This window comes from Microtus oregoni, unplaced genomic scaffold (genome assembly GCF_018167655.1).
Source record: "Microtus oregoni isolate MIOR12 unplaced genomic scaffold, Mior012 000041F_ref0000270, whole genome shotgun sequence".
NCBI lineage: Eukaryota > Metazoa > Chordata > Mammalia > Rodentia > Cricetidae > Microtus > Microtus oregoni.
In genome coordinates, this window is record NW_024543208.1 from 18,094,510 (window position 1) to 18,122,470 (window position 27,961).

The 27,961-nt window shown below is 44.4% G+C and overlaps 2 protein-coding genes across 4 annotated transcripts in view; one reads left to right on the forward strand and one right to left on the reverse strand.

The window, feature by feature from the left end:
• Window positions 1–2,179, forward strand: part of Primpol (primase and DNA directed polymerase) — a 38,103-nt gene extending 35,924 nt beyond the window's left edge. For both annotated transcript variants that reach the window (XM_041632455.1, XM_041632456.1), the window contains one exon: window positions 1,509–2,179. In XM_041632455.1, the coding sequence (XP_041488389.1) occupies window positions 1,509–1,763 (255 nt within the window). In that variant the 3' untranslated portion in view covers window positions 1,764–2,179. The remainder of the gene's footprint in view (window positions 1–1,508) is intronic.
• Window positions 2,180–2,188: 9 nt separating this feature from the next.
• Cenpu (centromere protein U) lies at window positions 2,189–27,959 on the reverse strand. 2 transcript variants are annotated; one of them, XM_041632458.1, is made up of 13 exons: window positions 27,878–27,959; window positions 26,353–26,401; window positions 24,195–24,303; window positions 20,694–20,790; window positions 19,614–19,674; window positions 18,785–18,889; window positions 16,143–16,212; window positions 14,708–14,816; window positions 9,649–9,727; window positions 8,980–9,027; window positions 8,469–8,530; window positions 6,261–6,417; window positions 2,189–2,459 (listed from the first exon to the last, which is right to left on the reverse strand). In XM_041632458.1, exons 1-13 carry the CDS (start codon window positions 27,916–27,918, stop codon window positions 2,346–2,348), a joined length of 1,101 nt encoding a protein of 366 aa, XP_041488392.1. In that variant the 5' UTR covers window positions 27,919–27,959; the 3' UTR covers window positions 2,189–2,345. The 2 variants fall into 2 exon arrangements, with proteins under 2 accessions (XP_041488392.1, XP_041488391.1); XM_041632457.1 differs by having other exon boundaries at window positions 18,641–18,889.
• Between the last annotated feature and the right edge of the window lie 2 nt (window positions 27,960–27,961).

Sequence of the window (27,961 nt, forward strand, 5' to 3'; positions counted from 1 at the left end):
ATCTCTCATGAGAACACTAAAGTTTTATTTTACGCATATGGGTACTTTGATTGCATGTATGTCCACATGCCACATATTTACCATGTGTGCCTGGTACCCAAGGAAGCAGAAGGAAGCATTGGGTTCCCTGGAAATCTAGTCACAGATGGTTGTAAGCCACCATGTGTGCTGGGGACGGAACCTGGATCCCTGGGAAGAGCAGCCTCTTAACCACTGAGCTATCTCCAGACCCAGCATCAAGTTTACAGTGAAAATCCCATGAGCTGGACAAAGAACTGATAGGCAGAGCCTCTGGCAGACTGGTAGGTTTGAAAGTGCTAGAAATGACTAGGAACGAATTAAAAATCTTAGATTATCTCTTAAAAGGGCAATGTATCATTCTTATTTGTTTTTTAGTGGTTTCTTTCATTTTTTTGCAATGCTGGGAATTAGACCTGGGGCCTCACCCATGGGAAGCAAGTGCTCTCCCCTGAGCTAATTTCCAACCATTGATTTATTTGGGTGACTGGTTTCAGTGGAATTTTTTCGTTTCTAATAATACCCCAAAAATGCCAAATGAAAGTATTCTTGGTATACACCATTACCGTTATTTGAATATCGCTTTTTATTGTTTGCAAACAGTGTAGAAATAGTCTTTCCAGTGAACAGTTAACATCACCACTTCTCCCTCATCTATTTTTAATATATGCATCTGTGTGTGCATGAACACACACATACAGGCCAGAGGGACAAACTTGGGTGTCTTACTCACTCAGGAGGCTTGGCTAGGTGACCACCAAGATGTGGGATCCGGCACTGGGATTACACGCCTGGCTTTTTCACATAAATTCTAGGGAGAGATTTTTGTTAACTTCGAAATATATTTTTGTCAAGCTGTGGTAGCACACTGAAGGCACCCGAGAGGCAGAGTAGGTGGAGCTCTTTGAGTCTGATGCCAGTTTGATCTACAAAGTTAGTTCCAGGACAGCCAGGGCTACACAGAGAAGAAACCCTGTCTTTAAAAAAAAAAAAAACAAAAGAAATGTATTTTCCAGCTTGTCTCCAGCTAGCCTATCTTCCTGTTAGGGGTTTACATCTACCTTTGCTGTACTCCTTCTGGGGATATTGAGATGTATCTGCCATGAACTACAGGTAATTTCAGCCTGGGGTTTCGAGCATGACTGCACCACCAAAGCAACCTCATTTGAGCTAACTTACCCTTCCCCATGGTGACTGCTCTTTATTTAAAAAAAAAAAAATATTTAACTTTATTTTATGTGCATTGGTGTGAAGGTGTTAGCTCCTTTGGAACTGGAGTTATAGACAGTTGTGAGCTGCCAGGTGGGTGCTGGGAATTGAACTCAGGGCCTCTGGAAGAGCAGCCAGTGCTCTTAACCACTGAGCCATCTCTCCAGCCCCATGGTGACTGTTCTTGAAGACATAGGAACCTAGCATGCTATTTGACTTTGAAAATCTAGTTATCACTTCATACCTTAACTCAACATATTCTCTTTCCCACCAAAATACAGGAGGAGTTCACTTCTGATGAAGCAGATGAATTCAGCAACTCACTGGCCAAGAATTCTCAAATCCCATCATCCAGCAGCCTGTTACCAGGCGAGTCTTCCGATGCTGACTGGGATGACAAAGACGATGCCTGCTTCCTAGAAGCCACAGAAGATGCCGAATTCGCTGATGCTGCAGACAGGAGTCTTCTTGGTGACAAGAGTGCAATGGACGATATTCCTGACGAACTCATTATGGAAGCATTACAGAGTAGCTAACCATGGACAGGATTTACATAATAGGCTACAGTTTGCCTGAAGCCTAAGATTTGATGACATAAATGTTAAATTAGGGCTGGGGCTATAGCCCAAGAGTAGACTACTTACCTAGCATGTGCAAGGCCCTGCATCTAATCCGCAATAGCATAAAAAAATCAAATTACATTAACTTATTATTAAACCTGTTTATAACAACCGTTTTATCACTTAGCTTTCTAATAATTTGCTTTTTACCTGAGCCAGTTTTATTGAAGATTAACTTTGACATGCTTCAATAGATGCCCCTAATTAACCAAAATTACTCCATGCTTGCACTGACATCATTAAAAGTTTATTGTAGGGTAAAACTCTTATGCCAAGTGATGACTAACATGTCAAGACTGAAATTTATTAATAATAATCAGAACTACATGGTTTCTGAAACTGCTACAGTTGAACGGGCGTAACTTAGTTTGAATGACAAAGTGATAATAAATTCTGATGAGTAAGCCACACTTATTTTCAGAATGGAAGTTTGAAGAGTGTCAAGAGCGCAGCTTCAGGAGAGATGGCGGCAGGAGGCTGACTCAGCTTGTGGTCTTCTCATTCCTGCTCAAGGAGCTTCCCCAGCTGATAGTTGATGGTTTTCAGGTGTTTCTTGGCTCCCAGAATCGTTCTTGCTTTAAACAACAGAGCTGGAAGGCTAGATGAGTCATACTGTTGATGAAAGAGCAATACTTGCTTAACCAGCATCATTAGGAAACCATGTTTTAGCACATCCCAGCTCCTCAGAATATAATGTTGAATAGAACCAACCAACAAAGCCAGAGTAGATCTCTGTACTCCAGGCAACACAAGTTGACTCAAAGAACTGTGGCATCTGCATGACAGAAAATGGCAAGTCATGCCTCAAAACTTGGACTAGGCAAGTGTGTTAGTGGTATGTAGGGTCTACTTGATCTTATTTATTTTGAACCAGCAATGTCTACAAGTTTCCTTTTACTGCAAGAACTAATGGAATGAGAACAACTGGCCTGTTAAAGTCTACAGCAAAATAATCTCAAAGGTCTCATTTAGGAAAGTTACTTAGAGGATCAATTAATTAAGCCTTAAAGGTTGTCATTCCAAATGTAAGGACAAAGTTATAACACTACTCAAAATCCAACTCATGACCTGGAAATAATTAACAAAGCCAAACTTCCTGCTAACTATCTGAGAGAAATTAAATTCCTGTTAAATAATTTACTATACTTTTAGCAGCTTGCTGACAAATGTGTTTCCAAGGTATTTTTCTCAGTGACGAAAACTGAGCAGAAAAGCTGTCAGACAGTGGTGACATAACAATGGGACTTGTTTTCTGCCACACACTTACCATGTTATTAGAGAAATCAACTCAACAGACGTAGGTCATCTCCACTCAAGACGCCTCAAGCACCCGCTCTCGAAGGAGTGGGAAGAATACACTTGGAGCAGCTGCGGGTTTCATTTAGGAAGAGGTGTGACATATCCAGATGTCACAGGAGAAGGATAGGTGCCTGACAGTAAGGGTACAACAGGCACTGAAGGTCCCACACAGCCTCATCTGTGACAGCAGACTGCTCCACAGTTACCACAGCTTGGTTTTCAAGCCTTGGGGTAGATCTGGGAGAGCATTTGCCTAGCACATGAAAGAGTGATCCTGGCCTAACCAAGAACTATGTACAGGTTAGGTCAAAGCTACTATTAACTTTCACAAATTTAGTGATCAAATCCCTAAAATAAAGTTTAAGTGTATTTTAAAAACATATTTTTGTAACTCTACTATATGAACAGATCTTCGGCTCAGGAGAACTTAGATCAATGTCACATCTTAAAATTGAATTTAGAGGTTACAAATACAAACCTGATCATTAGATGCTCAGAGACATTGTGTGTAATTACGTATCACTTTCTCTACACAATCCTTAATGTAATTCCTTACACAGTTCTATACTCCATCCTATTGGTGTAATTCTATATATAATTCTACTAGGATAATCATATTTTTCTAGTTCTATTAGGTATTTAAACTTACAATTTTTTTTTTTTTTTTTTTTTTTTGGTTTTTCGAGTCAGGGTTTCTCTGTGGTTTTGGAGCCTGTCCTGGAACTAGCTCTTGTAGACCAGGCTGGTCTCGAACTCACAGAGATCCGCCTGCCTCTGCCTCCCGAGTGCTGGGATTAAAGGCGTGCGCCACCACCGCCCGGCTAAACTTACAATTTTTTTAGCAAACATTTCTATTAATCTTAATTGAGTGTCATAGCAATAGTGAAGACCCAGGAGCTACTTCAAAGTGTATTAAAATAATAGAAAGCTTCCCTTAAATGGAGGAAAAAACAAACAAAAAATTGGAAGATATCAGCAAATCACTTAAAGAAAACCAAGAAAAAGAAATCAAACATATAAAAGAAACTATCCAGGACTTGGAAACTGAAATAGAAACAATAAAAACACAAGCCGAAGGAATTATAGAAACAGAAATCATGAGAAAAAGATCAGGAACCACAAATGCAATCATGAACAGCAGAATACAAGAAATGGAAGAGAGAATCTCAAGCGCTGAAGATACAATAGAGGAAATAGACTCATCAGTTAAAGAAAACATTAAATCTAACAAAAGCTTAACACAAAATATCCATGAAATATGGGACACCATAAAAAGGCCAAATCTTAGAATAATAGGTATAGGAGAAGGAAAAGAAGTTCAACTCAAAGGCACAGAAAATTTATTTAACAAAATCATAGAAGAAAACTTTCCCTACCTAAAGAAAGATATGCCTATGAAGATACAAGAAGCTTAAAGAACACCAAATAGACTGGATTCAAAAAAAGTCCTCTCGCCACATAATAATCAAAACACTAACATATAGAATAAAGAAAGAATATTAAGAGCTGCAAAGGAAAAAGGCCAAGTAACATATAAAGGTAGACCTATCAGAATTACACCTGACTTCTCAATGGAGACAATGAAAGCCAGAAGGTCATGGTCAAGCATTATGCAGACATTAAGAGACTAAAAAAAAAAAAAAAAAAAAAAAAGAAAGGACAAGGGGAACTTTAGTTCTGTATTCTTGTCCAGGAGGACATGTGAAAAGGCTGACTAGGGACAGTGCATCAGGAGAGTTAAGATTCTGGCTTCTGGGGATCCAGCTCTTACACATAGGCTGTGATGATCAGTCCTCAGGCAGCTGTGTCTGAGGTATACTGTGTTCTCTTTGTCAACATTGTATGAATTAGCTTACTGTTGACCGTGTTCATTTTCTCCCTGAAAATAGCCTATACAATGCTTTACTTCTTAATAAACTTACTTCACAGGCACAAGAAAAAAAAAAAAAAAAGATGTCAGCCCAGACTACTATACCCAGCAAAACTGTCAATCACCATAGAAGGACAAAACAAGATATTCCATGACAAATCTAGATTTCACCAATACCTAGCCACAAACCCAACCTTATACAAAATACTAGAAGGAAAACGCCAACCCAAGGAAGATGGCTACACCAATAAAAACACAGACAATTGATGATCTCATAGCAGCAAATCCCAAAGAAGGGAAAAGTACACAAATTAACATCACCAACAATGAAAACTAAATTAACAGGAGATAGCAACCACTAGTCATTAATATCCCTTAATGTAAATGGACTCAACTCACCTATAAAAAGGCACAGGTTAACAAATTGGATAAAAAAAACAGAATCCATCTTTCTTCTGCATACAAGAAACGCATCTCAACCTCAAAGACAGACATTGTCTCAGAGTAAAGGGTTGGGAAAAAATCAATCAAATGGACTAAGAAACAAGCAGGTGTAGCTATCCTAATATCTAACAAAACAGACTTCAAGCTAAAATCAGTCAAAAGAGACAAAGAAGGTCATTTCATATTAGTAGTCACAGGAAAAAATCCATCAGGAGGAAATTTCAATACTGAACATCTATGCCCTAAATACAAGGGCACTCTCATATATCAAAGAAACACTTCTAAAGCTTAAATCATATATTAAACCCCAAGCACTAATAGTGCAAGACTTCAACATTCCCCTCTCAACACTGGACAGGTCAATCAGACAAAAAATGAATAGAGAAATAAGAGAACTAACATGTTATGACTCAAATGGACTTAACAGACATCTATAGAATATTCCATCCAAACAGAAGAGAATATACCTTCTTCTCAGCACCTCATGGAAACTTCTCAAAAAAAAAATAAAAAAAAAGAAAGCTACATTTTCTCAACTCCTTTACTGTTTCTCAACGTTTCAAGCCATTCCTACCATTTCTGTGAAATAGCTATGAAACCATGAGTTGTGCACAGTACACAACATGGCCCTCCAGTACAGTTCTCTGAAGGGCACTTAGGAGTGGCACGGATGCTTCTCTTCACTAAGTAGCTAAGGTGACACTGTGATCTCGCTGACTTACACTGACAGAGCCGCTGGCACTCTAAAGGTGAGTGCCTGCAGCAGCTTCTGCCGCACAGTAAGCTTGAGTGGGGCTCACCTCCTCCTTTTCCTTTGGTTCTTTCTCTTGAACATCTGAATAGTCTCCGTACAGCTGTTTTAAGTTAGATAAGAAATGTATGGAATTCTTAAGTGATGATTTTCTCTCCTTGAGGTCATCATATTTTGTCTGTAGTTGTTTCAGTTGTGGTTCTAATCTAGACAACAAAAATTTTTTTTTAAATCTTAAAAAGAAATTATGTATAACAAATTAATATAAATATATGTATTGTTCATGGACTGAAAGTATTAAAATACCCAAACTATAAAGAACAGAAACCCAAACCAGAAATAACAGAAACATTTTCTCCTACATAAATGACATACAATAAAGTCCAGCAGTCTACAGTGCATGAGCATCCTGGGAGAAGAAGGAAAAACCAGGGTTGGGCTAGCTGACCTGTGCTTACCTCTCAGAGTATGAGTATAATTCATAATCATATTCTATGTTCCCATTCATCTCAACTATGCTATAGGTAGCAGGGACAGCCATGGCTAACGAGCCTCACAGATGCTAAACTTCACCAGGTCATTGAGTCTGGGAACTACGGATTCCACGGGAATCTGGCTAACAGGCAGGAATAGCTGGCATGACAGTCTAGCTAGGAGGCCATGCAAAAAGTTCCCCTTAAGCCGGGCGGTGGTGGTGCACGCCTTTAATCCCAGCACTCGGGAGGCAGAGGCAGGAGGATCTCTGTGAGTTCGAGGCCAGCCTGGTCTACAAGAGCTAGTTCCAGGACAGGCTCCAAAACCACAGAGAAACTCTGTCTCAAAAAAAAAAAAAAAAAAAAAAAAAAAAAAAGTTCCCCTTATTAAAATCCCCTCAAGCTTCCAAGGCCGAAGAAAATCAGCAGAAAATCTGTCACAAGGCCTGGCTAGAAAGATGTGTGACCTTGGGCAAACAGCAGCCTCTCTAGGGCTGAGTTTCTTCACCTATGAAGAAAATGGGTAACTTGTCATTTATGGCTGAGAAGGAAGGCTGCCAGTTTCATCTTGCAAATAAAAATATGAAAACGAATCTTCTCAGATGTAAGAATAGTGCATCTGTACACGTTTCTCGTGCTTCTTTGTCCTCTCTGTGTTTATTTGCCTGTGTGTTTTCCTAAAGAGAGAGAGACGGCCTGGTACTGGATGGGTAGAGAAGTGGGGAGGACCTGGGAGATGAGGGAGGGGGACTGTGATCAGAAAAACAAAACAAAACATAATTTTCAGCTTGAAAAAGAGCTCTTCACACTGGACAACTGCAGCATTTATTTCTTCAGCAGACTCCAGACTGAACTGGTCGCAGTGGCTGGAGGTCTAGGATTGCATTACCTGTCCTTCCTGAGGATGAACCAGCTGAGGCAGTGACTCCCCTGTTGAGTGTCTAATAGCAAAGTTAAGACCATCATGTACTTTCTTTACTATGCTTTCTCAAAATGTTTGTCCTGCTACAATCACACCTAGAGAAGGAACTAAAGAGGCTGGTCTCAACACATCTCAATGGCCTCCCACTGTTTAACAAAACAGCCTTATAATAGAGCCATATGATAACTTATCTCATGGAGTCATACTAAGAGTGGGCCAAATGAATAGAGCCTTTAGGAAAGCGCCCCTGTCATAAAAGAAGCTGTCAACTGTTACCACCATTACTGCTCTATTTCCCCAATGTCCCATGCATGGCCAGCGCCAACGAACACATTTTCTAGTGTCTCCCATAGACTAAATTTGTAAACAAAATGGAATAGACAACTAATTTGTCTCTCAAAAACCTAGTACTTAATTACATGGTATTTCAAGAGTTTGCTGACGTAATGATCTGTCCTGACCCTTTAAGAGACAAGCCCCGCCCACTCCCCCCCTCTGCCTAGGCAGAGGTGGTTGAAGCCTTCTCACCTCCCCCCTTCCCTTTTACTGAATAAACTAAATCCAAACTCACTCTTCATGGTGTGCCTATCTGCTTCTGTCTCTCACCCGCCTTGGCTCCTCTCCGGACGTTGCGGGACAGGCTGCCTAATGCTAGACCAGACATGCTGATCCGTGCTGACTCTTCTTTGCTAAGACTCTGCACTCTGCCACTGGGCATCAGAAGCTGCTGACACTGATCATCCAAGTGCAAAGAAAACCTGGAGCTTGTCGTGGGTCACCACAGCAAACAGCACTCCCATAAGTGACAAGCTCTACTACTGCCCTTTAGGTGAGGTCTTAGCAGGAGTGGGTATTATCTTACCGAAGCAGTTCATCCTGGACTTCAATTAAACGCTGCCGTTTCTTTTCCATGTTGGAAATCATCTGAGCAATACAATAATTTACTTAGGTTAACACAGTAGAAGTCTCACTTCTGCTTACACTGTCCTAGGCATTGAAAGCAGAGAAACAGGCAGAATGCAGCTTAGTGGGCAACTTTGAAGACTGGGGCATGAGGGGAGGGCGCGGGACCACAAACCCTCCTCTTGCTTCTGGTTTGGCTTGCTTAGCAGTCTCATTTCAAGACAGGCCTCAAAGCAGTCTCATTTCACGACAGAGCCAGGTAGTCAGGGAGTGCCTGAGCCCAAATAACCTTCTCTTTATAAATGATGACAGCAGGCTAACAGAGATCCCCATTCCTTAGTCCCCATTAACATTACAAAATCAAACAAAAACCTGACCCAAAGCACAAAGCCTTACACAAACTGTGCAGGTTCTAAACTAAAGCAGCTTACTTCCTCCCGCCCTACCCCGTACTCACTACGAGTCCTCACCTGGGTGTTCTTCCTTTTCACAGCTCTCAGCACCTGCTCTTCTTTAATCTACAATGACAACAAAAACACATGCATGCCGAATTTGCCAAAATTAAGTGTTTTAAGTTCCACATGAGAAGCTGCTGGGAGACACCAGTTGATAAACTGTCTGAAAGTTTAAGGACCTGAGTTCAGATCTCCAGCACCGACACATTTGCCTTTAACAAGTGCTGGTGGAGATGGGAGCTCCTCGGAGCTCACTGGCCGGTCTCGTTATATCAACTGAACTTTCAGGTTCAGTGAAGCCCTGTCTCCAAAAATACATTGTAGAGCGATTGAGGAAGTTACTTGGCAGAGCCTCTGGCTTCCACATCCACACACATGTGCAATTCCACATCCACACACCCACAAAAGGAAATAAGGGTGGTTCTCACGCGCTTATTGCCATAGAGCCAGCAAATGCAGGGTACTTCCCAAAACTTAGTTTAAAAATTTTGGAGCAGTCAGGCATAGTGGTGCAACCTTTATTCCAGCACTCACTCAAGAGGCAGAGGCAGGTGGATCTCTGAGTTTGAGACCACAGCGGTCTACCGAGTGAGTTCTAGGACAGCCAGGGTCACACAGAGAAATCCTATCTCAAAGAAAATAAATAAGTAATTTTAAGCAATATAATTATGCCAGTGAACTTACCATTCTGAAGAGTTCTCCTTTAATTTTAAAATAAAATTTGTTGATGGCTTGACAACATCTTTCAGACGCTACTCCTTGTCTGTGAATTGTTTTAAGAAAACCAAAATAGGTATCAGAAAGGATTCTGAAGGATGCATTTCATTTACTTGATACATAAGTACGTACAGTTTGGCACATATTGTTTAATTACCTAATATAATAATGTAAAACCTATAGCTTTTCTCATACTTAATAAAATTGGGAATAAAAGAGGGGAAGGGAGAGACAAGTGAGAGGAAAGGACCAGGGAGCAAATGAAAGAGAAGAAACCTGGTGGACAGGCTCTGGGAACCTTGAGGCAGGACACGGTAACTGCTCTTAGATCTCCAGCCTATGACTGGACTGAGTTGTCAATTGACAAACTAGGGCCTTGAGCAGTCTAGAAAAGCCCTTTACCACTGAGCCACACCCCAAATCAGGTAGTTTTATCATTGAGTTCTTCGTAAATTCTGAGTCCTTTATCATATATATCTTTCAAAAACTGTTTATTCTCTTATACTTTTATACACACATGTTATTTGATCAAGGCTCACTCATCATTCACTCCTATTCTCCCTTTCCTAGCACATCCCTGCTTTTCAAGTTCTACTTTCTTTCTGATCCCCCTGGTGTAATTAGGATTGCCTGCTTAAGCATGGGTCGGTGGGGAACAAATAAATCTCTTGCAAAGCTTTTCTTCCACTCTGTGGACGATCTTTTCATGCTTGACAGTATCTTGCAGAAGAAGTTATTAACTCTTGGGTTGTGTTCCTGCTGTTAGCAAGTCACTGTCAAATCCCAGACACTGTGCTTTCCCTTTCGCTCTCTTCCGGGAGTTTGCTGGTTTAGGGTTACATTTAGGTTTGTGATCCAGTCTGAGTTGAGTGTGTTAAGGGGCAGTACTGGTTGCTCACGAATGTCCCCCTGCTGTAGTGCTTGTGTCTCTTTTCATTTTTGAGACAGGGTTTCTATGTGGCCTTGGATGGCCTAGAACACAACTGTAGACCTGCTGGCTTCTGCTTCCAGAGAACTGGGATTAAGGTGTGCACCCCACAGCCAGCCTGCAGCACCGTTTGCTTTTGACTGCCTCCACTGTGCAAACCCCATGCAGGCTCCCTGCCGTCTGTTATTTTCTCCAGCACTGCACTGCACTGAGCGCCACAGCTTATAGTGAGCCTACGGCAGCACCAGCCACTCTCAACTTTTCCTCTCCAGGAACACGAGGATTTGTCTGTTAATACCCACAACAGGGATTCTGAAATTGCCTGGCACTAGAAGTCATGAAGAACTGACACGCTGACGGTACTGAGTCTATTTATAAATGAGCAATACCGCTGCATTTATGCACTTCCGCCTCGAGTTCTTCTGCCAGTCTTGGACTGTTCTTCCCACAGCTCTTACATAAGACCTTATCTGGGGCATTACTTTACGCCAGTGGTGCTAGGCTTTGATTTCAGATTCCGCTAGTCCCTGCGATGTAATGGATTGTTCTTTGCAGTCTCCATACTTCTCAGCTCTTTTCCCTTATCTACTGTGCTAGCTAAGACGTACATTATAATGTCAGACTGCTGAGAGGGGACAGCCTTGCCTGCTTGCTGACGCTGATGGGAAAGCCTTTCTCTACCCACCCCCCCACTTCCCCGTCATTGGTATGCTAGCTCTAAGTTCCTTGTAGATAATTCTTTATCAAGTTAAAGAAGCTCCATCTATCCTAATTTAATTTAAAAAACCATGCATGGCTATTGGGTTTTGTCAAATACTTTCCCTGAATTTAACACATGATCGTGTTAACTTTTCACCTTTAGCCTGGAAATATTTATTTTGCTTTCTAAAGTTGAATTGGTCTTGTATATCTTGGATGAATCTTACTTGGCGGTAGTATTTGTTTTTAATACATTGTTGAAATCAATTTACTAATATTGTGTTGAGTATTTTGCAACTATTTCTTAGGAAAAACAGATACAGATCTACTTGGGTTATATATTTCTTCGTGTGTGCGTTTTGGCTAACTGCATCCACTTGACCTAAGTAGCTCTGAACAGCAAATGAACAACCAAAGCATGAAAAGGCAACACACGGAATGCAAGGAAACATCTGCAAGCCGTAAATCTGATAAAGGAACAATATCCAAATGTATCTAAAAATCAGCACATGCATAAAACGTCCAACTGAAAAAATGAGCAAAGGACTTGAAAGAAAACAGAAAGATGGCTACCGGCTACCACACACACACACCAAGCAAGAGGGGAGCAAATGAGAGCTACAGAACAAGCTTACATCCACACGCGTGAGCGTTAAATACCCAACAAGCTTACATCCACACGCGTGAGCATTAAATACCGAACAAGTGGTGGACAAGTTGCAATGTGGTGGTGGGGAGCAAGGCATGCACACGTCTGTGCCTTTGCAGAGGACAGAGGATAACAGGTGCCCTCCTCGATCACTCTCTACGTTACTCCTTTGAGACTGGGTCTCCCACTAAACCAGGACCTAGGCTGGAGGCAAAAAGCCCCAGCTGCCCTCCTGTCTCCATCTGCACAGCCACACCTAGCTTTGCATGTGGATGCTGGGATCCACACGGGAGTCCTTGTGTTTGCACAGCAACCCCTCCTTCTATTGAGCCATTCTCCCAGTCACTGAGGGCAGAAGTATAAAACGGTGTGGAGATCTCAGAAAAACATCAGACAGTTTAAAAGATAAAAAACAAGTATCATGTGATCCACCCAGCAGTTGCACTTCTGGTTATCTACACAGAAAGAACTGAGCGAGGAACAAAAATCCACCAGTAATCACAAAGCATCTGCTATGGAGAGGAGAAAGTGGTCAACTGTTTTAACAGCTGCAGTTCTGCGAAATGAGCAAGTTCTAGAAGTGCGCGGCACAGAGTGCAGAAACCCACCATTCTGCACTTAAAGAAACGGCCAATGGAATATTCTGTGATGTGTTTTCACAATAAAACATTACTTGTCTACTTCACGGCTATCAGGACAGCTGAAGCAGCACTGTTTGCAGGGGTGACTATGCACTTCTCTGCCCTGGGTAGACAGCACCATGGCTGACAGCTCTGGAGTGGCGGCAGCAGGGAACGAGGGGGAGGACAGAGGAAAAGTGGGATGAGGAGCGTTGGTAGATGCGGTGGGATGGTTAGTTCTGTCAACCACACAATCGAGAGCACCGGGAAGACCGCCTCAGCAGGGACAGTCTAGACCAGGGTGTCCAGGGACAGGCCTGGGAGGGATCTTCCTGTAGAGTTAACTGCTGTGGGAAGACCCACCCTGGACATAGGTGACGCCATTCATGGGTAGGGGCATGGCTATATAAAGTGGAGAAAGCCAGCAGGATTAGCACGCTTGTCTGCATTCCCCAGACAGTGGAAGTGACTAGCTGTTTCAGGGTCATGCGGCCAATTCCCTCAGTGCTGAACACAGCCCAAAACTGTGATCTAAAATAAACCCCTTTCCTTCTAAGCTGCTTCTCAGGATATTTTATCGCAGCAGCAGGAAGAAGACAACAGTGGGGCACCAAGCCCCCTGGCGTCCACCAGCATTCCTCTGGAGCGATGGTGAGGATTCCGCCCACTGACCCCACCCATGACTGAAGAGGGCAGTCTGCCACACTTCACTGCCACACCATCCCTTAAACACCTTAGTGAGCTCTACCAAGTCCAAGACCAGTGTCAGCGGTGGGCCCCACACTGTGGCTCACAGCAGGATGGGGATCCCTCCTTGGACGTAAGCCTGCCTTCCTAGATAAACTTCTTTCAGGAAGTAAGTGTTGGGCAAATCTCCTACAGCAGCAGAGGAGCTTCCACAGCCCCTCCCCCCCAGCATGCAGCTTCTGCCCTCCAGATTCCTAAGCTTCCACTCTCGCTGACTCACTGACTAGCTGACCATCGTCCCAGTGGGTCCTGTTCTCAGAAAGGCCAGATGCAGTCACAGTGGGGTGTGACTAGTCCACTCAGACCCACTGTGCCAGGCTGCATTTTAAAATAGTTTTGTTTAAGATCTTAGATTTTATGAGTCACTCTCTTGAGGAGAGTACAAAGCTGGACTTGCACTGGAGGAAAGCGAGTGAGCCCTGACTGCTTTGGCTGTTTCTCCAGCTTTCCCCAGTGACCCCCAGGCTGGAGAAGAAAACCAAAGGTGCGCATCTATCTTGATGCTGCCCAGAGGGGTGCTGTAGAACAGTGCTTTAACTATGCAAAGACGGGTCACATATGTTGTTGTGTATGCTGCATTTGTTTAACCATGTAAAGACGTGATGCTGTCTTACCTTGCCTGCCTAAGGCACCTGATTGGTCTAATAAAAAACTGATCGTCCAATAAACGTTCTAGGCAGTAGAGGGATAGGTGGGGCTGGTGAGCCGAGATAATAGGAAGGAGGAGAAATCTATGTTAGAAGGGAAAATGGAGAGAGAATGAGGGAGAAAAAGAGAGAGCTGCTCAGGGTCAGCCAGGCAGCCACCAGCCAGCCAGACACGGAGTAGGACATTCAGAATAAAAGAAAGGTAAAAAGCCCAAAGCAAATGTGGATGAAGAGAGACAGGTTAATTAAGTTATAAGAGCTTGTGGGGCAAGCATAAGATGAGGCTGAGTATCCATAACTAACAAGAAGTCTCTGAGTTGTGATTTGGGAGCTGGTTGGCGGCACAAAAGCAAGCGTGCTACAGAGAACCACAGGAGTGAAGCCCTGCTGCAGCCTGTTCTCTGCATGAGCCACGGGAGCTGCGCAGCCACGGGCTCTTCCCTCACCACTGCTTTCGTGGGAGATAGAAGAGCCTGGAGTGTGGCCACAGCTGGCATACACGTTCTGATGGAGAAACACTAACAGCACTGGGGAAACACTTCTTTCTAGATTAAATTAATGCCTACGAGAAACGTCTAGACTAGATGATTCAATAACTTGAAACTAGCGTAATAAATGTATGTAGAAGGATTATAATGAAAATGTAAAGACATCTTAAATGTGATAACAATGGAACTAGGATGGAGACAGCAGTACTCTGAGCAAGGTCCAAGGATTACAACGTCAAGGGACTTACTTATACTCCAGGAAGGTTTTCTCAAACACAGACAAAATAACATCCAGCTCCATGATGTCACCACGTCTCTTTCCTTCTAGACACCAAATGTGCATACTTTCAGAAGCATCTAGAATATTAAGCACATGTCAGTTTAATACATTCATTATCTGCAAACTGGCTCTAGGTCCTGGACTCTGAACCCTGAAGACAGTAGTCCTCCAGGGTGTAAAAAGAGCTAAAACTCTATTCATTTCTTCCCTCCCCAGGTCAGAGAACAAACCTGCCTGCTGTCACTCCTTCCTGCGACTATGGCTGGCCTTCTGAGACAGGGCCGACTATCAATGTGCTGCAGAGTGGGGTCTCCTGCGGCTCCACTAAACTCTGTTACACCTATTTACATGTCGCCGCCATTCCTATTTTCAGTGCTGTTTTTAACTGTGCAGCAAGCATATGGTAGGAGTTTACAGTGACTTGGGAAATGGGATATATCTATCTTATGACTCAGCAACTTCACTCTCTACTTCTCCAAGAAGAATAAAAACATGTTGATAACAAAACCATGTTGATAAATTGTGCATAAAAATGTCCATGAGGCAGTTCATAAAGAGGCTGGAGCTATAGAATGGGCAAGGCCAGGAGCTAAATCTCTACCATTGCAAGGGCTAAAAACATAAAGAAAGAAAGGGAAAAGTAAACCAAAGGGGGAGGAGTCAGGCTTTCTTTACAATCGACTGTAGTGAGCAAGGACGTGACTCACTGCTGCAGCAATTCCATCTACACAAGACTCTAGCTTTATTATGTATCTGTGTGTGTGCAGACACCCAGAGGCCAGAAGAGGGTACGGATGCCCTGGAACTATTGTAAACTGCCTGATGTGTGGGTACTGGGAACTAAACTTTAGATAAATAAGGAGGAGAGGGAAAGAGTGGGGTTGGATTTTATCAAACAATATTATATGCATGCATAAGTATTCTTTTTTTTTTTTTTTTTTGATTTTCGAGACAGGGTTTCTCCGTAGCTTTTGGTTCCTGTCCTGGAACTAGCTCTTATAGACCAGGCTGGCTTCGAACTCACAGAGATCCGCCTGCCTCTGCCTCCCAAGTGCTGGGATTTAAGGCGTGCGCCACCACCGCCCGGCCTGAGTATTCATTTTTTTAAATTCATGATAAAATGATAAAACAGAAAAAAAATGTTACTCCAAAGTCATAATTTCTTAATCAAGTGGCAGTTTTAGCCAAGATGGTGGTGTATGCCTTTAGCTCCGGTACTCTGGGGGGCAGAGGCAGATGGATATTGTGAGTTCAAGGCCAGCCTGGGCTGTCCAGAGAGACACCATCTCAACACCACGCCCTCCCCAATAAAGTTTGCTCTTTCAACAACTAAGACAACTCAAAAATGGGAAACCTTAGAGATCCGCTATACAAGTGACAAGGTATAGAGCACCATCCTTTACCTGAGTCTGTGGCTTCACTTCTTGATTTCTTCCTTCTGCCAGGGGACAGCCTCACTTTCTTCTGAGTTTTCTACCAAAAAAAAAAAAAAAAAAAAAAAAAACCAAAAAACAAAATAAAAAAATAGTATATGTTATTTAGGAAAACTTTTTTCTCTAAAATTTAAAGATTAGGACAACAACATTAGCAAGCCATCGATTGATATTAACTACAGTTCTTATTTAGTTCGTAGGAAAAACTGAAGAACAATCTCGGGTCAAGGGGTCCTAGTACATGAAGCTACACACAAGACGCTGCAGCAGTGAGGAGATCTGTGGGTGCTGATGGTATCGTGCCTGAGACAGGTGACAGCAATGACAACATGCTGAGAAACCCCCCACTCGAGACCCGCTAGCCTAACAAATCCTAAAACCAGCTCCTGATGGGATCTACCAGGAAGAGCACAAGGGTTGTAGTATGAAGAATTCCAAGATGACTGACAGGCACAATTCCCTCCCTCTCGAGTGCAGATAGCACCTGGGAACAGGACCAGGTCTGTTCCCTGGACTCTACAGGTGGGTGAGACGCCACTGTGGGAACCTGGGGAGTCTGGGGCTGGGCTCTGCAGGTACAGGCACCATCCTTCAAGGGCCACAGAATAGCGTCTGTAGGAACTGAGAGCAACCTCAACCTCCGAGAGGAGAGAACAGGGACCTCAGGATTAAAGCCTCAATGAACTTAATTCTGTCAACAACTCGAAAACTCTTTAAGAAGAAATTCAAGCCTCACCTGAGATGTCAGCCCTGGATTTCCGCCTTCTACCACCCCGAGCAGAGGAGCCAGCTAAACTGAAGCTGGACACCCAGCCTGTGAAAACTACGACATGATAAACGTGCGTGTGTAAGCAACCAACTCTGTGGTCATGAGTGTGAAGCCATTATAGACAAACAGAGAGGTGGAGTCCCACTAAGTTAGACAATGGGAAAATGTCTTAGGCTTTTACACACTCGCCCTAGCAAAGGATAAAATCAAGCCTGTAACTCCAAACCCCAGGCAAATGTGAGGCTGAATCTGCCGGGACAGCCACTCCCAGAAGGACTGGACACAGCTCAACATCGCTAAACAACATGGACTACATTTCAAATTCTAGACTAAAATGGACACACAAGAAAATGTGACCCAGAGTTGGGACAAACACAGACTGAAGAGAAATTGAGCCAAAGACTGTGCAGACAAAGGTTTAGGAAGCAAAGGCTGAAGTAGGTGCCATCCTGTCTGGGCAGGGAGGGCAGTCTTAGCAGAGAGCCTCCTGTGGGGTGGAAGTGAGGCAGTCAGGTGGGAAGCGAAGGCTGAAGTAGGTGCCGTCCTGTCTGGGCAGGGAGGGCAGTCTTAGCAGAGAGCCTCCTGTGGGGCGGAAGTGAGGTGGTCAGGACACAGGCAGACCCCAGCACACCAGTAAGTCGGGGTGGGGGTAAAAGCATTCTCTGTCCAGTCCAGCTTCTGGTGGCTGTGACCGGTGCTGCGGCTGCTTCACCCGTCTCACTCCACCCTGTGTCTAATCTCCATTCCTCTTAGAAGAATACCTATGACCACATCCGAGGGTACACATGTAATTCGTGAGCGTATAGCTTTGGCTACCGATATAAGCAAAATTATCTCTCTAAAATAGTCAACCAAATGAGTTAATAAAACAATATATAAGAACATGAACCAAGATACTGTATTCTAGTTATTTCAAAAATCATGACAATTATGACCCATAGCATTTTTTTTTCATAAGGAAACAAATCAAGGGTATATGAAGACTTTGCTACACTGTAATCCATCACCGAGCAGGTTGTACTTACACACTGAGGAAGACACACCCACACACACCCATACACCCTAACAATTAGGAAAAGAAGAAGCCATGTATTTGAAAAAGAACAATGGGGTGTATGGGAGGGTTGGGAGGGAGGAAAGGGAAGGGAGAAAGGATGTGATCATATTACAATATCAAAAATAATTAATATACCCATCAAAGCATCAAAACTGTATATAGATAGCATGGGTCCCCACGGGAGGAGTGCAGCACTGGCTAAAGGGCGCCCCAGAAGGACTGGAGCACACACCAGGACACAGATGTTGTTCTGGATTTTACAACTGTAGATAAATTTATCTTCCTTTCTAGATTTTTCTGGGTTTCTAAAAGAAGCATTGCTTTCTGTAATAAAAGGCTCTAAACTTATTTTTAAAATTAAAAAAAAAATTCCTCCTTAATCTTTTTCTTAGACTTATTTTTGCTATGTTTAAATGATGTGTATGGGGGAAAGGAGTATATGCCCAGGAACGCAAGTACCCACAGAAGTCAGGGGTGTCAGAGCCCCTGGAGCTGCCGTTATAAGCAGTGTAAGCTGCATAGCACAGGTACTGGGAATCGGACTCCAATCCTCAAGAAGAACACTGAGTCATCTCTCCAGCCCCTTCTTAATCTTTTTAATGAACGTTTCTCTCTGAGGGGCAGATGGCAAACACTGCTCACCAGCGGTCTCTGCATTGCTCGAGTCTCTCCTACAGCAGAGGGCTGAGTGCCTTGGGGTCTCATCTTCTTGGCCATGAGGTTTTCGGCTGGCTTTACAGGGGGTGCCGCCTGGGGCTGCTGTGCTGGCTTCACAGGGGGTGATACCTGGGGCTGCTGTGCATGTGTTCTCTCTGTGGACTTCACTTTCCTCCTTACGTCATCTTCAGAGCTCTCAAACTCATCGCTGATGGGCTCAAGCTTTCTCCTTGGCTATGAAGGAAACAGCATTGCTTGTTTAGAAAATTCAACTCTTAGACAGGCGGATCTCTGCGAGCTCAAGGCCAGCCTGGTTCACAAAGTGAGTTTGAGGACAGCCAGGGCTGTTACACAGAGAAACCCTGTTTCCAAACAAAGAAAAGTTAAATCTTATGATTTCTTGTCAAGAAACTATGGGATTCCCATTTCTCACTCATAAACATCAAAACTGAGCACAGCATCCAGAAGACAGCAGGATTAGAACGTCACCTAGCTCTCTCGGCCTTTGAGAGCCACAACCTGAGTACACTATTGAATGCCACAGCAACTGGCTGGGGAAGAAAAGCTGAGAAGTCTTTCATTAACACTTTGAGTATAAACATATTTTTCCTGGGCTAGTCTGATAGTGTGACAGGGAGAGGCATGTGCCACCAGGTCTGCATTCAGTCCCTAAGACCCACAGGGTGGACGTGTCGAGTGGACCCCACAGCACAGCTGTCCAGTTCAGTCCCTAAGACCCACAGGGTGGACGTGTCGAGTGGACTCCCCATAGCTGTCCGCTGCATACTGTGCATGCCACATACATACAAACACACACAAGTGAATATCATTATTATAAGACATTTCTAAGACTTTTCTGTATGAAAAAATACTGCTACAGGATTTTTTCTCTATTTGCATCTACTCCAAGTAAAAAGGTTTCTTAGAAATAGAGAGAAGAACGAACACTCCCACATACCTTTTTCGTGCTGCTCTTTAGAGAACTGCTTCCTCTTGCTTCAGTCTCAGAAAGGTTCAAGCTGCCAAACAACAAGCCATCAGCACCGTGTACATGACATTCTCCACACAACACTTCAGCGTGAAAACCAGTGGGCCGTGAAGGGTTTTCTACCTGCCGCGGGCAGGCCTTACAAAACCATCTGTAATTCTGTGGGGTAGTCTGAATGTAATTGTCCCCATCAAGCTCATTGGGAGTGACACCTTTAGAAGGTGTGGCCTTATTGGAGGAGGTGTGGTCTTTGAGGTCTCATAAAAGCTCAAGTCATGCCCAGTGAGGCAGTTCACTTCTTGTTGTGTTGGGGACTGTGGACCCCCAGATCCTAAATTTCCTGTAAACAACTTGTTTTTCCAATGCTTGCTGCTGCTCTGAGCAAAACAACTTGTTTTCCTGTGTTTGCAGCAGCTCTGAGCACGAGACCCTCAGGAGTTCCTGATGGTAGGGGAGTGGTTTCTGGTGGGTTTGGCTGGGGCGTGGCTATCAGTTAAGGATTCCTAAAAAGCTGCCCTGGAACACAATAAAGGGGGCATTCTTGGGGAATTCAAGACCTGTGTCTGTCTCTGTCTGTATTTGTGTGTGTCAATCTCCAGGCCCTTGCCAGGCCCGTGAACCATCCCGTAGTACAGGCATAGTACCGTAATACACGTAGTACAGGCACTACAAGATTGTAGTACATGAAGTAATACAGACGTTACACTGTTGCTGGCATATCAAGATGTAAAACTCTCAGCTACCTCTCCAGCACCGTGTCTGCCTGCAGGCCAACATGTTCCACCATGACGATAACAGACTGAACCTCTGAACTGTAAGTTGCCACCCCAATTAAATGCTTTCCTTTATAAGAATTATCATGGTCATGGTGTCTCTTCACAGAGATAAAGCCCTAACCAAAACACTCCGGCACCAGGGGATCCAACGCTTCTGGAGTCCTAGGGCACCTGTGCTCACTTGCACACACCCACACATATAATTAAAAAATAGTTAAAGTAAATTTAGCCCTCCCCAAACAAACCAAACAATCTGCTTGAGATGGACCCATACCTTCTGCCCTCTTCTCTTCCGTGAGTGGCTGGAAAGACAGGCGGCCTTTTGGGCAGCTCCTCTTTGGCATCAATAACAGTACTGTGCAGAGGAGGGTCTATAAACACAGAAGAGCAAATTTACCACGGGCTGTCTAGGGAATGAGGTTGTATTCCCTGACAGGGATACCAGGCAATCTTTGTTTAAATGGTCAAGCAAATCAAAGTCTATCCCACATGCCACTTCCCAGATATGTTTTAACTCGTCCCTCAGTAATAGAAGATGTAAACCTTATTGCCAATAAAAACATGGCTTCAGGGGCTAGAGAAGAGGCTCACTCACTAAGAGCACTTGTTGCTCTTGTCAGGGACCTGGACTTGATTCCCAGAACCCACAAGGTGGCTTTTAACCTTCTGTAACTCTAACTCCAAGACATCCTCTTCTTGCCTCCATAACCACCAAGCATGCACACGGTACCGACATACATGCAAGCAAAACCCTCATACACACAAACTAAAATAAACCTAAAAAGAAATTTTAAAGGCATGTTTTCAAATTATATATCTATATCTCATGTATATTAGTAGAAATGTTTTCATAATACAAGATAAACATGAGTAGGAAGCCTAATCGGGTCTTTCCTTACCACTATGCACGGGCTTTATGGAACACACCCCTCGAGGCCGCTGCACTAGTTATCAACTGCTCAAGCTTACAGTGTGCCCCTCTGACTTCATCACTCACAAGCACCGAGCATTTAGATGGCACTGGGGAGGGCGCCTGTCCTCTCGAGTTCACCTGGACTGCAAGGCCTTTACACTAGAGCAAGAAGTAACCCTGAAGGAAGACGTAGGTGACAACATGGCCTTGGTGGAAAGGCAGGGAAAGGGGATGCTAAGGCTGCTCCTACCTGCTGGGGGCGGTGGATACAGCAGGGATGGAAAATCTGAAGGGGCAAAGGAGGTGACCAGTCTCAACAGACGTAATTGCTGCAAGGGGAGCTGGGAAGAGCCAAGCAACCAGGGTTTTTTTTTTTTTCATGTTCCAATGTTAGTATGATGTACAAACTTAAAAGTTTTCTTTCCAAAATAAATAGCAGTTTAAATACTGAACATGTCAACTGCATGATTTTAAGGCTGATAATATATTCCGTGATGCCCTCAACTAAGCAATGGTATTGATTTCTTCTACAGCTGGGAGTGAGGGTCATCAGTGGATGCCCAAAGATAAAGAAATCAGTCCTGAACTTTCACAAGTCAGCTTCTCTAAAGATTAACAACCTATCAAGAGCACGCCCAGAAGATATTTGACATCATTATAAAAATGTGCATACAACCATTAGATACATTTCACATCTCTTACATAAGTCTAACCAGGATAAGAGAAAAGAGGAAAGAGAAGAAAGAGGAGAAAGCCCAAAGTAGCAAGGCTGGGTAAGCCAGGAGCTGAGCCACACACACCGATGTAAGATATAAACTGTGGCAGCCACTGTGGGACACGGCATCGAGGAGTCCTCAAACACACAGCCCTACAACTGGTACACCCCAGGGGTCCTATTTGTGGGCACCTGCACAATAGTGAAAGCAGGGAATCAGAGACATCTGCACACCAAATCTCCACTGACAGATGAGTGCATGACCAAGTCCGCTTTCTGTTGCTGCTGTGTTTTGAGATCAAGCTTCATGTAGCCCAGGCTGTATACTCAAGCATGACTTTCGATGGCTGGTTTTACTGCCTCCCCCTACCTCCCAGGGGCAATGATGACACTGTGCTACCACATTCAGCTGGGATCGGGCTTACAGAAACAGTCCTGTCCTGTAGGCAAGATCCTGAGCCGGTCCCCAGCACCACAGACACTCGTAACAGGACAAAAGGCAGTTCTAAATCACGATGAAAGTCATGACCCGAAAGGCAATACACTGGATGAGATTAGCCGGATACAAGAGGACAAATGTGCTGGATAGTTTGATATCAACTTGACACAGTCATCTGAGAGGAGGGAGCCTCAAGTGAGAAAATGCCTCCAGAAGATTAGGCTGCAGGCAAACCTGTAAGGCATTTTTTTTATTAGTGATTGATGGGGGATGGCTCAGCCCATTGTGGGTGGGGCCATTCTTGGACCTGCGGTCCAGGGTTCTATGAGAAAGCAGGCTCCAGGAAAACCAAGCCAATGAGCAGTACCCTTCCATGGCCTCTGCATCAGCTCCGGCCCCCAGGTTTCTGTCCTGAGTTCCTGTCCTGACTTCCCTTGATGATAGCAGTGAAGACAAGTATAAGCCAAACAGACCCTTTCCTCCCAGCTTGCCCTGGCCACGGTGCTTCATCTCAGCAATAGCAACCCTAACTGAGACAGCCATGTACCTTCCTCTCACGTGAGGCTCCTAGAGTCGCCCAATTCACAGAGTGGCTGCCTGGGGCTGGGCCATGAGAACAGGGAGCTGCTTACTGGCTATGGAGTCTGAGTTCAGGATACTGAGAGTTCTGAAGATGAATGGTGAGAGATGGCTGCTCAGCAGTGTGAACGGACCTCTCTGCCACGGACTGCTGTGTTTAAAACTGGTTAAAATCGTAAAGTTTGTGTATAGATCAACTCTCTATGCATACAACACCACAAGGAGACATTATTTTATACTCACTAGACTGGCTAGAATAAAAAAAGTCAGAATGTTAACACCAAAGTTGGTATAAATTCACTATAGATTCAACAGTTCTCCTAGGGGTATGTCTCAGAAAACAGCACACACACACGCACGCACAGACACACACATGTACACATTCACACACACACGCACGCATGCACGCACAAACACACACATGCACACTCACACACGCACGCACGCACACACATGCACACACTCACACACACGCACGCGCGCACACACATGCACACACACGCACACACGCGCGCACACACACAGACACACACATGCACACACACGCACGCATGCACGCACAGACACACACATGCACACACTCACACAAACACGCACACACAGACACACACATGCACACACTCACACACACGCACGCACACACAGACACACACATGCACACACTCACACACACACGCACGCACAGACACACACATGCACACACACACACGCACGCACAGACACACACATGCACACACAGACACACACACACAACCTTGACCATGAATGTTCATAGCAGCACAGCACTATGATCAAGATAAAGAGAACCCAAAGCCAACTGAGCATTAGTAAGCCATAAAATTTAAGAATGAAGTAGATACACACTACAACCTTGAAAACGTGATGCTAATTCAAAGAAGCTCACCAGAACGGGATAGATAGTCTATGATTCTATTTATATGAAATGTCAGAAGAGACAAAGCCATAGAGTTTGGAAGTAAATTTACAGTGTCCAGGGACCAAAGGAAGGGAAAGGGGGCTGGCTGGTGTGGGGAGGTTCTCCAGGCCAAACCTGCTCCGGCCTTAGATAACAGACACACTAACTAAGCTCCGCAGCGTCCACGTCCTGACAGGAATGGAGAACACGAACCGAAGGACTCATTCAGCAGCTCTTCATCTCCCATTTCTCCCAGCATGCTTGAGGCAGAATTATCCGCGAAGTCAAATGGGTCCTTAGGCTTGTGCTTTTGACCAGCTCTCTAAAAGTGGATAAAAGCAGTCACTGAGATGGAGACCGTGTGGACCACTCTCTTCTCCTGAGGACCCTACGGTCCTCCTAAGGAGTCCTAGAAGCACTTGACACTTTTGAACCTCGCCACGACTTTGATGATTCAGAACAGGGAAAGGTGAAACACTTGTATGAGACCAGAGTAGACTAGGTTCTGGGGGCCACAAGATCTCTCTACCAACTATTAAGCAGAACCATTATGTACAGAAGCAGATACTGACAAGCTAGGGAGGGATGAACATGGCTGTGTTTCAACAGAACTGACTTCTGGGCACTGAAATTTCCTATCATTTTCACAGGGCATGAGACATCTTCATTTAGGTCACCTTTATTTGATTTTTTGAGACAGAGTTTCACTGTGAATTCCAGGCTGACTTTGAACTCAATGTACAGGAGTCCTCCTAAGTGCTAGGATTATAAACAGGTGTGAGCCATCCCATCCAGTTTATTTAAATCATTTTAAAAATACAACAAACAACAAAAACCATTCTTAGTTCACAAGGCTGTACAAAAATAAATGGCAGGCTACCTTTGGCCCACAGGTATCATTCACCTAAATCCTTGATGTAGGGGACAGTATGATCCCCTCCCCCAGAAAAAGGGCATAAGCTCATAAGCAGTTTTGACTGCACACAGGGTAAAGCTGCCTTCCTATCTGACAGAGAAGAGGACTTCCAGTTCCACCTGTTTCAATACACAGACGAAACCCTAATCCCGATGAAAGACCAAAATGAGATCATCTTCTATGGTAGCTTACAAAATACAAGAGGATATTATTACAGATAAGGAAAGTCTGGAAGCTATTAAGGACATGCAATTACACTGGCAGACAAAAGCCCAAGCCTCGGGGAAAGCTGCATCCAGAGTGTTATATGGAGAAGTGCCAAGAGACAGCCTAAGATTTGCTCTCCAGCCAAGGATGCCTCCCTCACAGGCAAGGTAACTCCCTCCCCCAGGGAGGACCTGAAAGCCGACCAGAAAGGCTGGGAAGGGGTGTAAGCGAGTAGAGAACCACTCCCCACCCTCACCCCACCCCTGAGCACAGTGAACTTTAGCCACCCTGAGTGGGGGTGGGCAGGAAAGCGGAGCAGGATCCCAGAGGTATGCTAGAGATTCCCACAGTGAGGGAACACCATCCAGGTTAGAGTCAGGGCAGCAGGGTGGACCTGCTGAAGATGGAGAAAGTCAGGCAACCCACAAGGCCACCAGCGCTCCGAAGAGCTAGTCCTAACCGGGAAAAGCAAGCACCTTCATAGCCCTGACTGGAAACGGCGATACAGGTATTTGGAATTAGCCATCAAGAGTGTTAAGCAAATGCACTTGCCTTTAACACTTCCTGAAGAAAAACAAAACTATTACATGAACCAAGAGGAATACCATAGGCCACATAGCTGTTAAAAACTGTGGCAGGGAGAAATTGCTATAAGTGAAAAATGACCATACAGAACATTTTACAACTTTTACACGATGTCAATATCTGAATAAAATTAATGTCAATCTAGGTGCAAAAGGAATTTTTTCTTTTCCCTCCCTCCCTTCCTTCCTTCCTTCCTTCCTTCCTTCCTTCGACAGGGTTTCTCCATGTAACAGTACTGGCTCTCCTGGAACTTGCTTTGTAGACCAAGTTAGCTTCAAACTCACTAAGATCCACCTGCCTCTGACTCCCAAGCGCCACTACCAACCGGCAAAAGATGGTTCTAAAGTGTTGATGAAGTTCCTTTTCTCCATCATACTGGAAAAAGCACTTTTCTTCTCCTGAGACAGGGTTTCTATGTGTAGCCTTAGCTGTCCTGAAACTCACTTTGTAGACCAGGCTGATCTCAAAATCACAGAGATCCACCAGTCTCTACTTCCTGAATGCTGGGATTAAAGGCGTGTGCTACTACTGCCAACTGATAAAGCAAATTATAAGCTATCATTAAAAAAAAGTTTGCCAAGAGTAGTCTACAAAAATGTATTTCCCATGGAATGATTTTGCTTTCAATGGTTTAAAAAGATCATGTTAACAAAGACTACTTACATGTCTCCTAGAATGTGTTCTTCCCAGAGCATTCTTTGATTGCTTTGCACTATTAAAACAACAGAGTTAAAAGAGGGAATTAAAATATTTTAAGTAATTCGGGAAAGCACTATATAAGCTGTGATTCTTCCCAGGCAACCCTGTCCCAACTGTTCTCTTCATCAGTGCTCACCGAGCAGAGCAGACACCATGGCAACAAAGGAAGCAGAATGGGAAGGGGCGTGTGCTCAACACCCCACTTTGTAAACCATCTCCACTGTGTGTGTTAGGTTACAACACAAAGGGGATCTTCCTATGAGTTGCAATAAGATGCTTTCAAAAGGCAGCACCGGGAAGAGAACTTTCCCAAGACTTAGTCTGCGTATCTGCGTGAGGACCTCCTGTACTCTAACCCTGGTTCTCAAATTTTAGCTGATGTCAGAGCTGCCTAAAAGGCTTGGGCTGGAGATGCAGGCCAATGGTACACTTGTCCAGCACACATGGGCCCTAGGTTTCATCTCCAGAACTGAAGTTGGGGGCTATCCATCGCTGCTCTGTCTAGCTGGCTGGTTAAAAACAAATTGCCTGAAGTCACCACACCCCCAGTATTTGACACCACAGAAACTCTCAGCTGAGGCTAAGATTTCCCATTTCTAACCAGTTCCCAGCTTTAGCCGATTCTCAGACTGACAGAACATTTGATCTGTGATAACTACAGACTACAATTCCGGGGTTCAGAAAGCTTAAGTGACTTCTGACTGCCCCCCATGACGGAAGTAGGTACGAAAACCAGGTACAAAAGCTGCTTAGCCTAAACTCTTTCCTGTGTTTTCTTGTCTGTGCTCCAAAAACACAAAGAAATTTCCTTCTGGTTTGGCTGGCCTAGAGCACCTTCAAACGATGGAAATCCCTAAGATAACCACCTACACAGTCTCTGTTGTACTCGCCGGTGTTTTAGGAGTGAAGAAGAAACAGATTTCACGAGGCTCAAGCCTCAAGATGCTGAAACAAAAACCAATGGCTTAGAAGATTTTTTGAACATTTCCCTAGTCAGCTGACTTGCAATCTTCCACTGCAAACCGAGTGTCTTCGGTACCTACAAACACCATCTTCCATAGGCAATCTTCCTACGGAAGGCCTCCTACCCAGCAGAGGACCTTTTTACCCAGATCCCTACCAGGTTTTGGATGCGCGCCAGACACTCGCAGAACATCCTTCGCCAGGAGATCCTAGACCCAACCTTCCAGAGCACAATTTGGTGACCTCTTTTGAGATGCATTTGTCTTTATAATAAAAAGATGCCTGACGCACCCTGTATGTGCTTTAGGCATTTAGGTCATCCCAAATACTAAACAAGCGGCTGCTTGGTCCCTCTCTAGAGATCTGGTTTGGCTGCAGGGTCCGTGTTGCATCCAGCTTGACCCCTGGGACTGTATCCCCCTCCCCAAGACTCTAGGGCCGGACCTGTGGGAACCAAGGCCGGGTCGGCGAGTCTCTGAAACAAGCTGAGCCAGTCCTGGGAGGCGTGCGGGGCGGCTGCACTTACCCCGGGGACCGCGGGTATCTCAAGCTTCTCCGAGCCGCCATCCTACCGCTCCCAACACCCCTGACTGCCAAAATTCGCGCCAAG

Excerpts from the sequence above, each read along its gene's own strand:
- Cenpu (XM_041632457.1), bottom strand. The coding sequence starts at position 27,918 with ATGGCGGCTCGGAGAAGCTTGAGATACCCGCGGTCCCCGGG. Across the intron at positions 19,675-20,693 it reads GGAAGAGAAGAGGGCAGAAG|CTTGAACCTTTCTGAGACTG; the intron begins GTATGGGTCCAT and ends GTTGTTTGGCAG. Across the intron at positions 9,728-14,707 it reads AAAACCTTCCTGGAGTATAA|ACAAGGAGTAGCGTCTGAAA; the intron begins GTAAGTCCCTTG and ends AACAATTCACAG.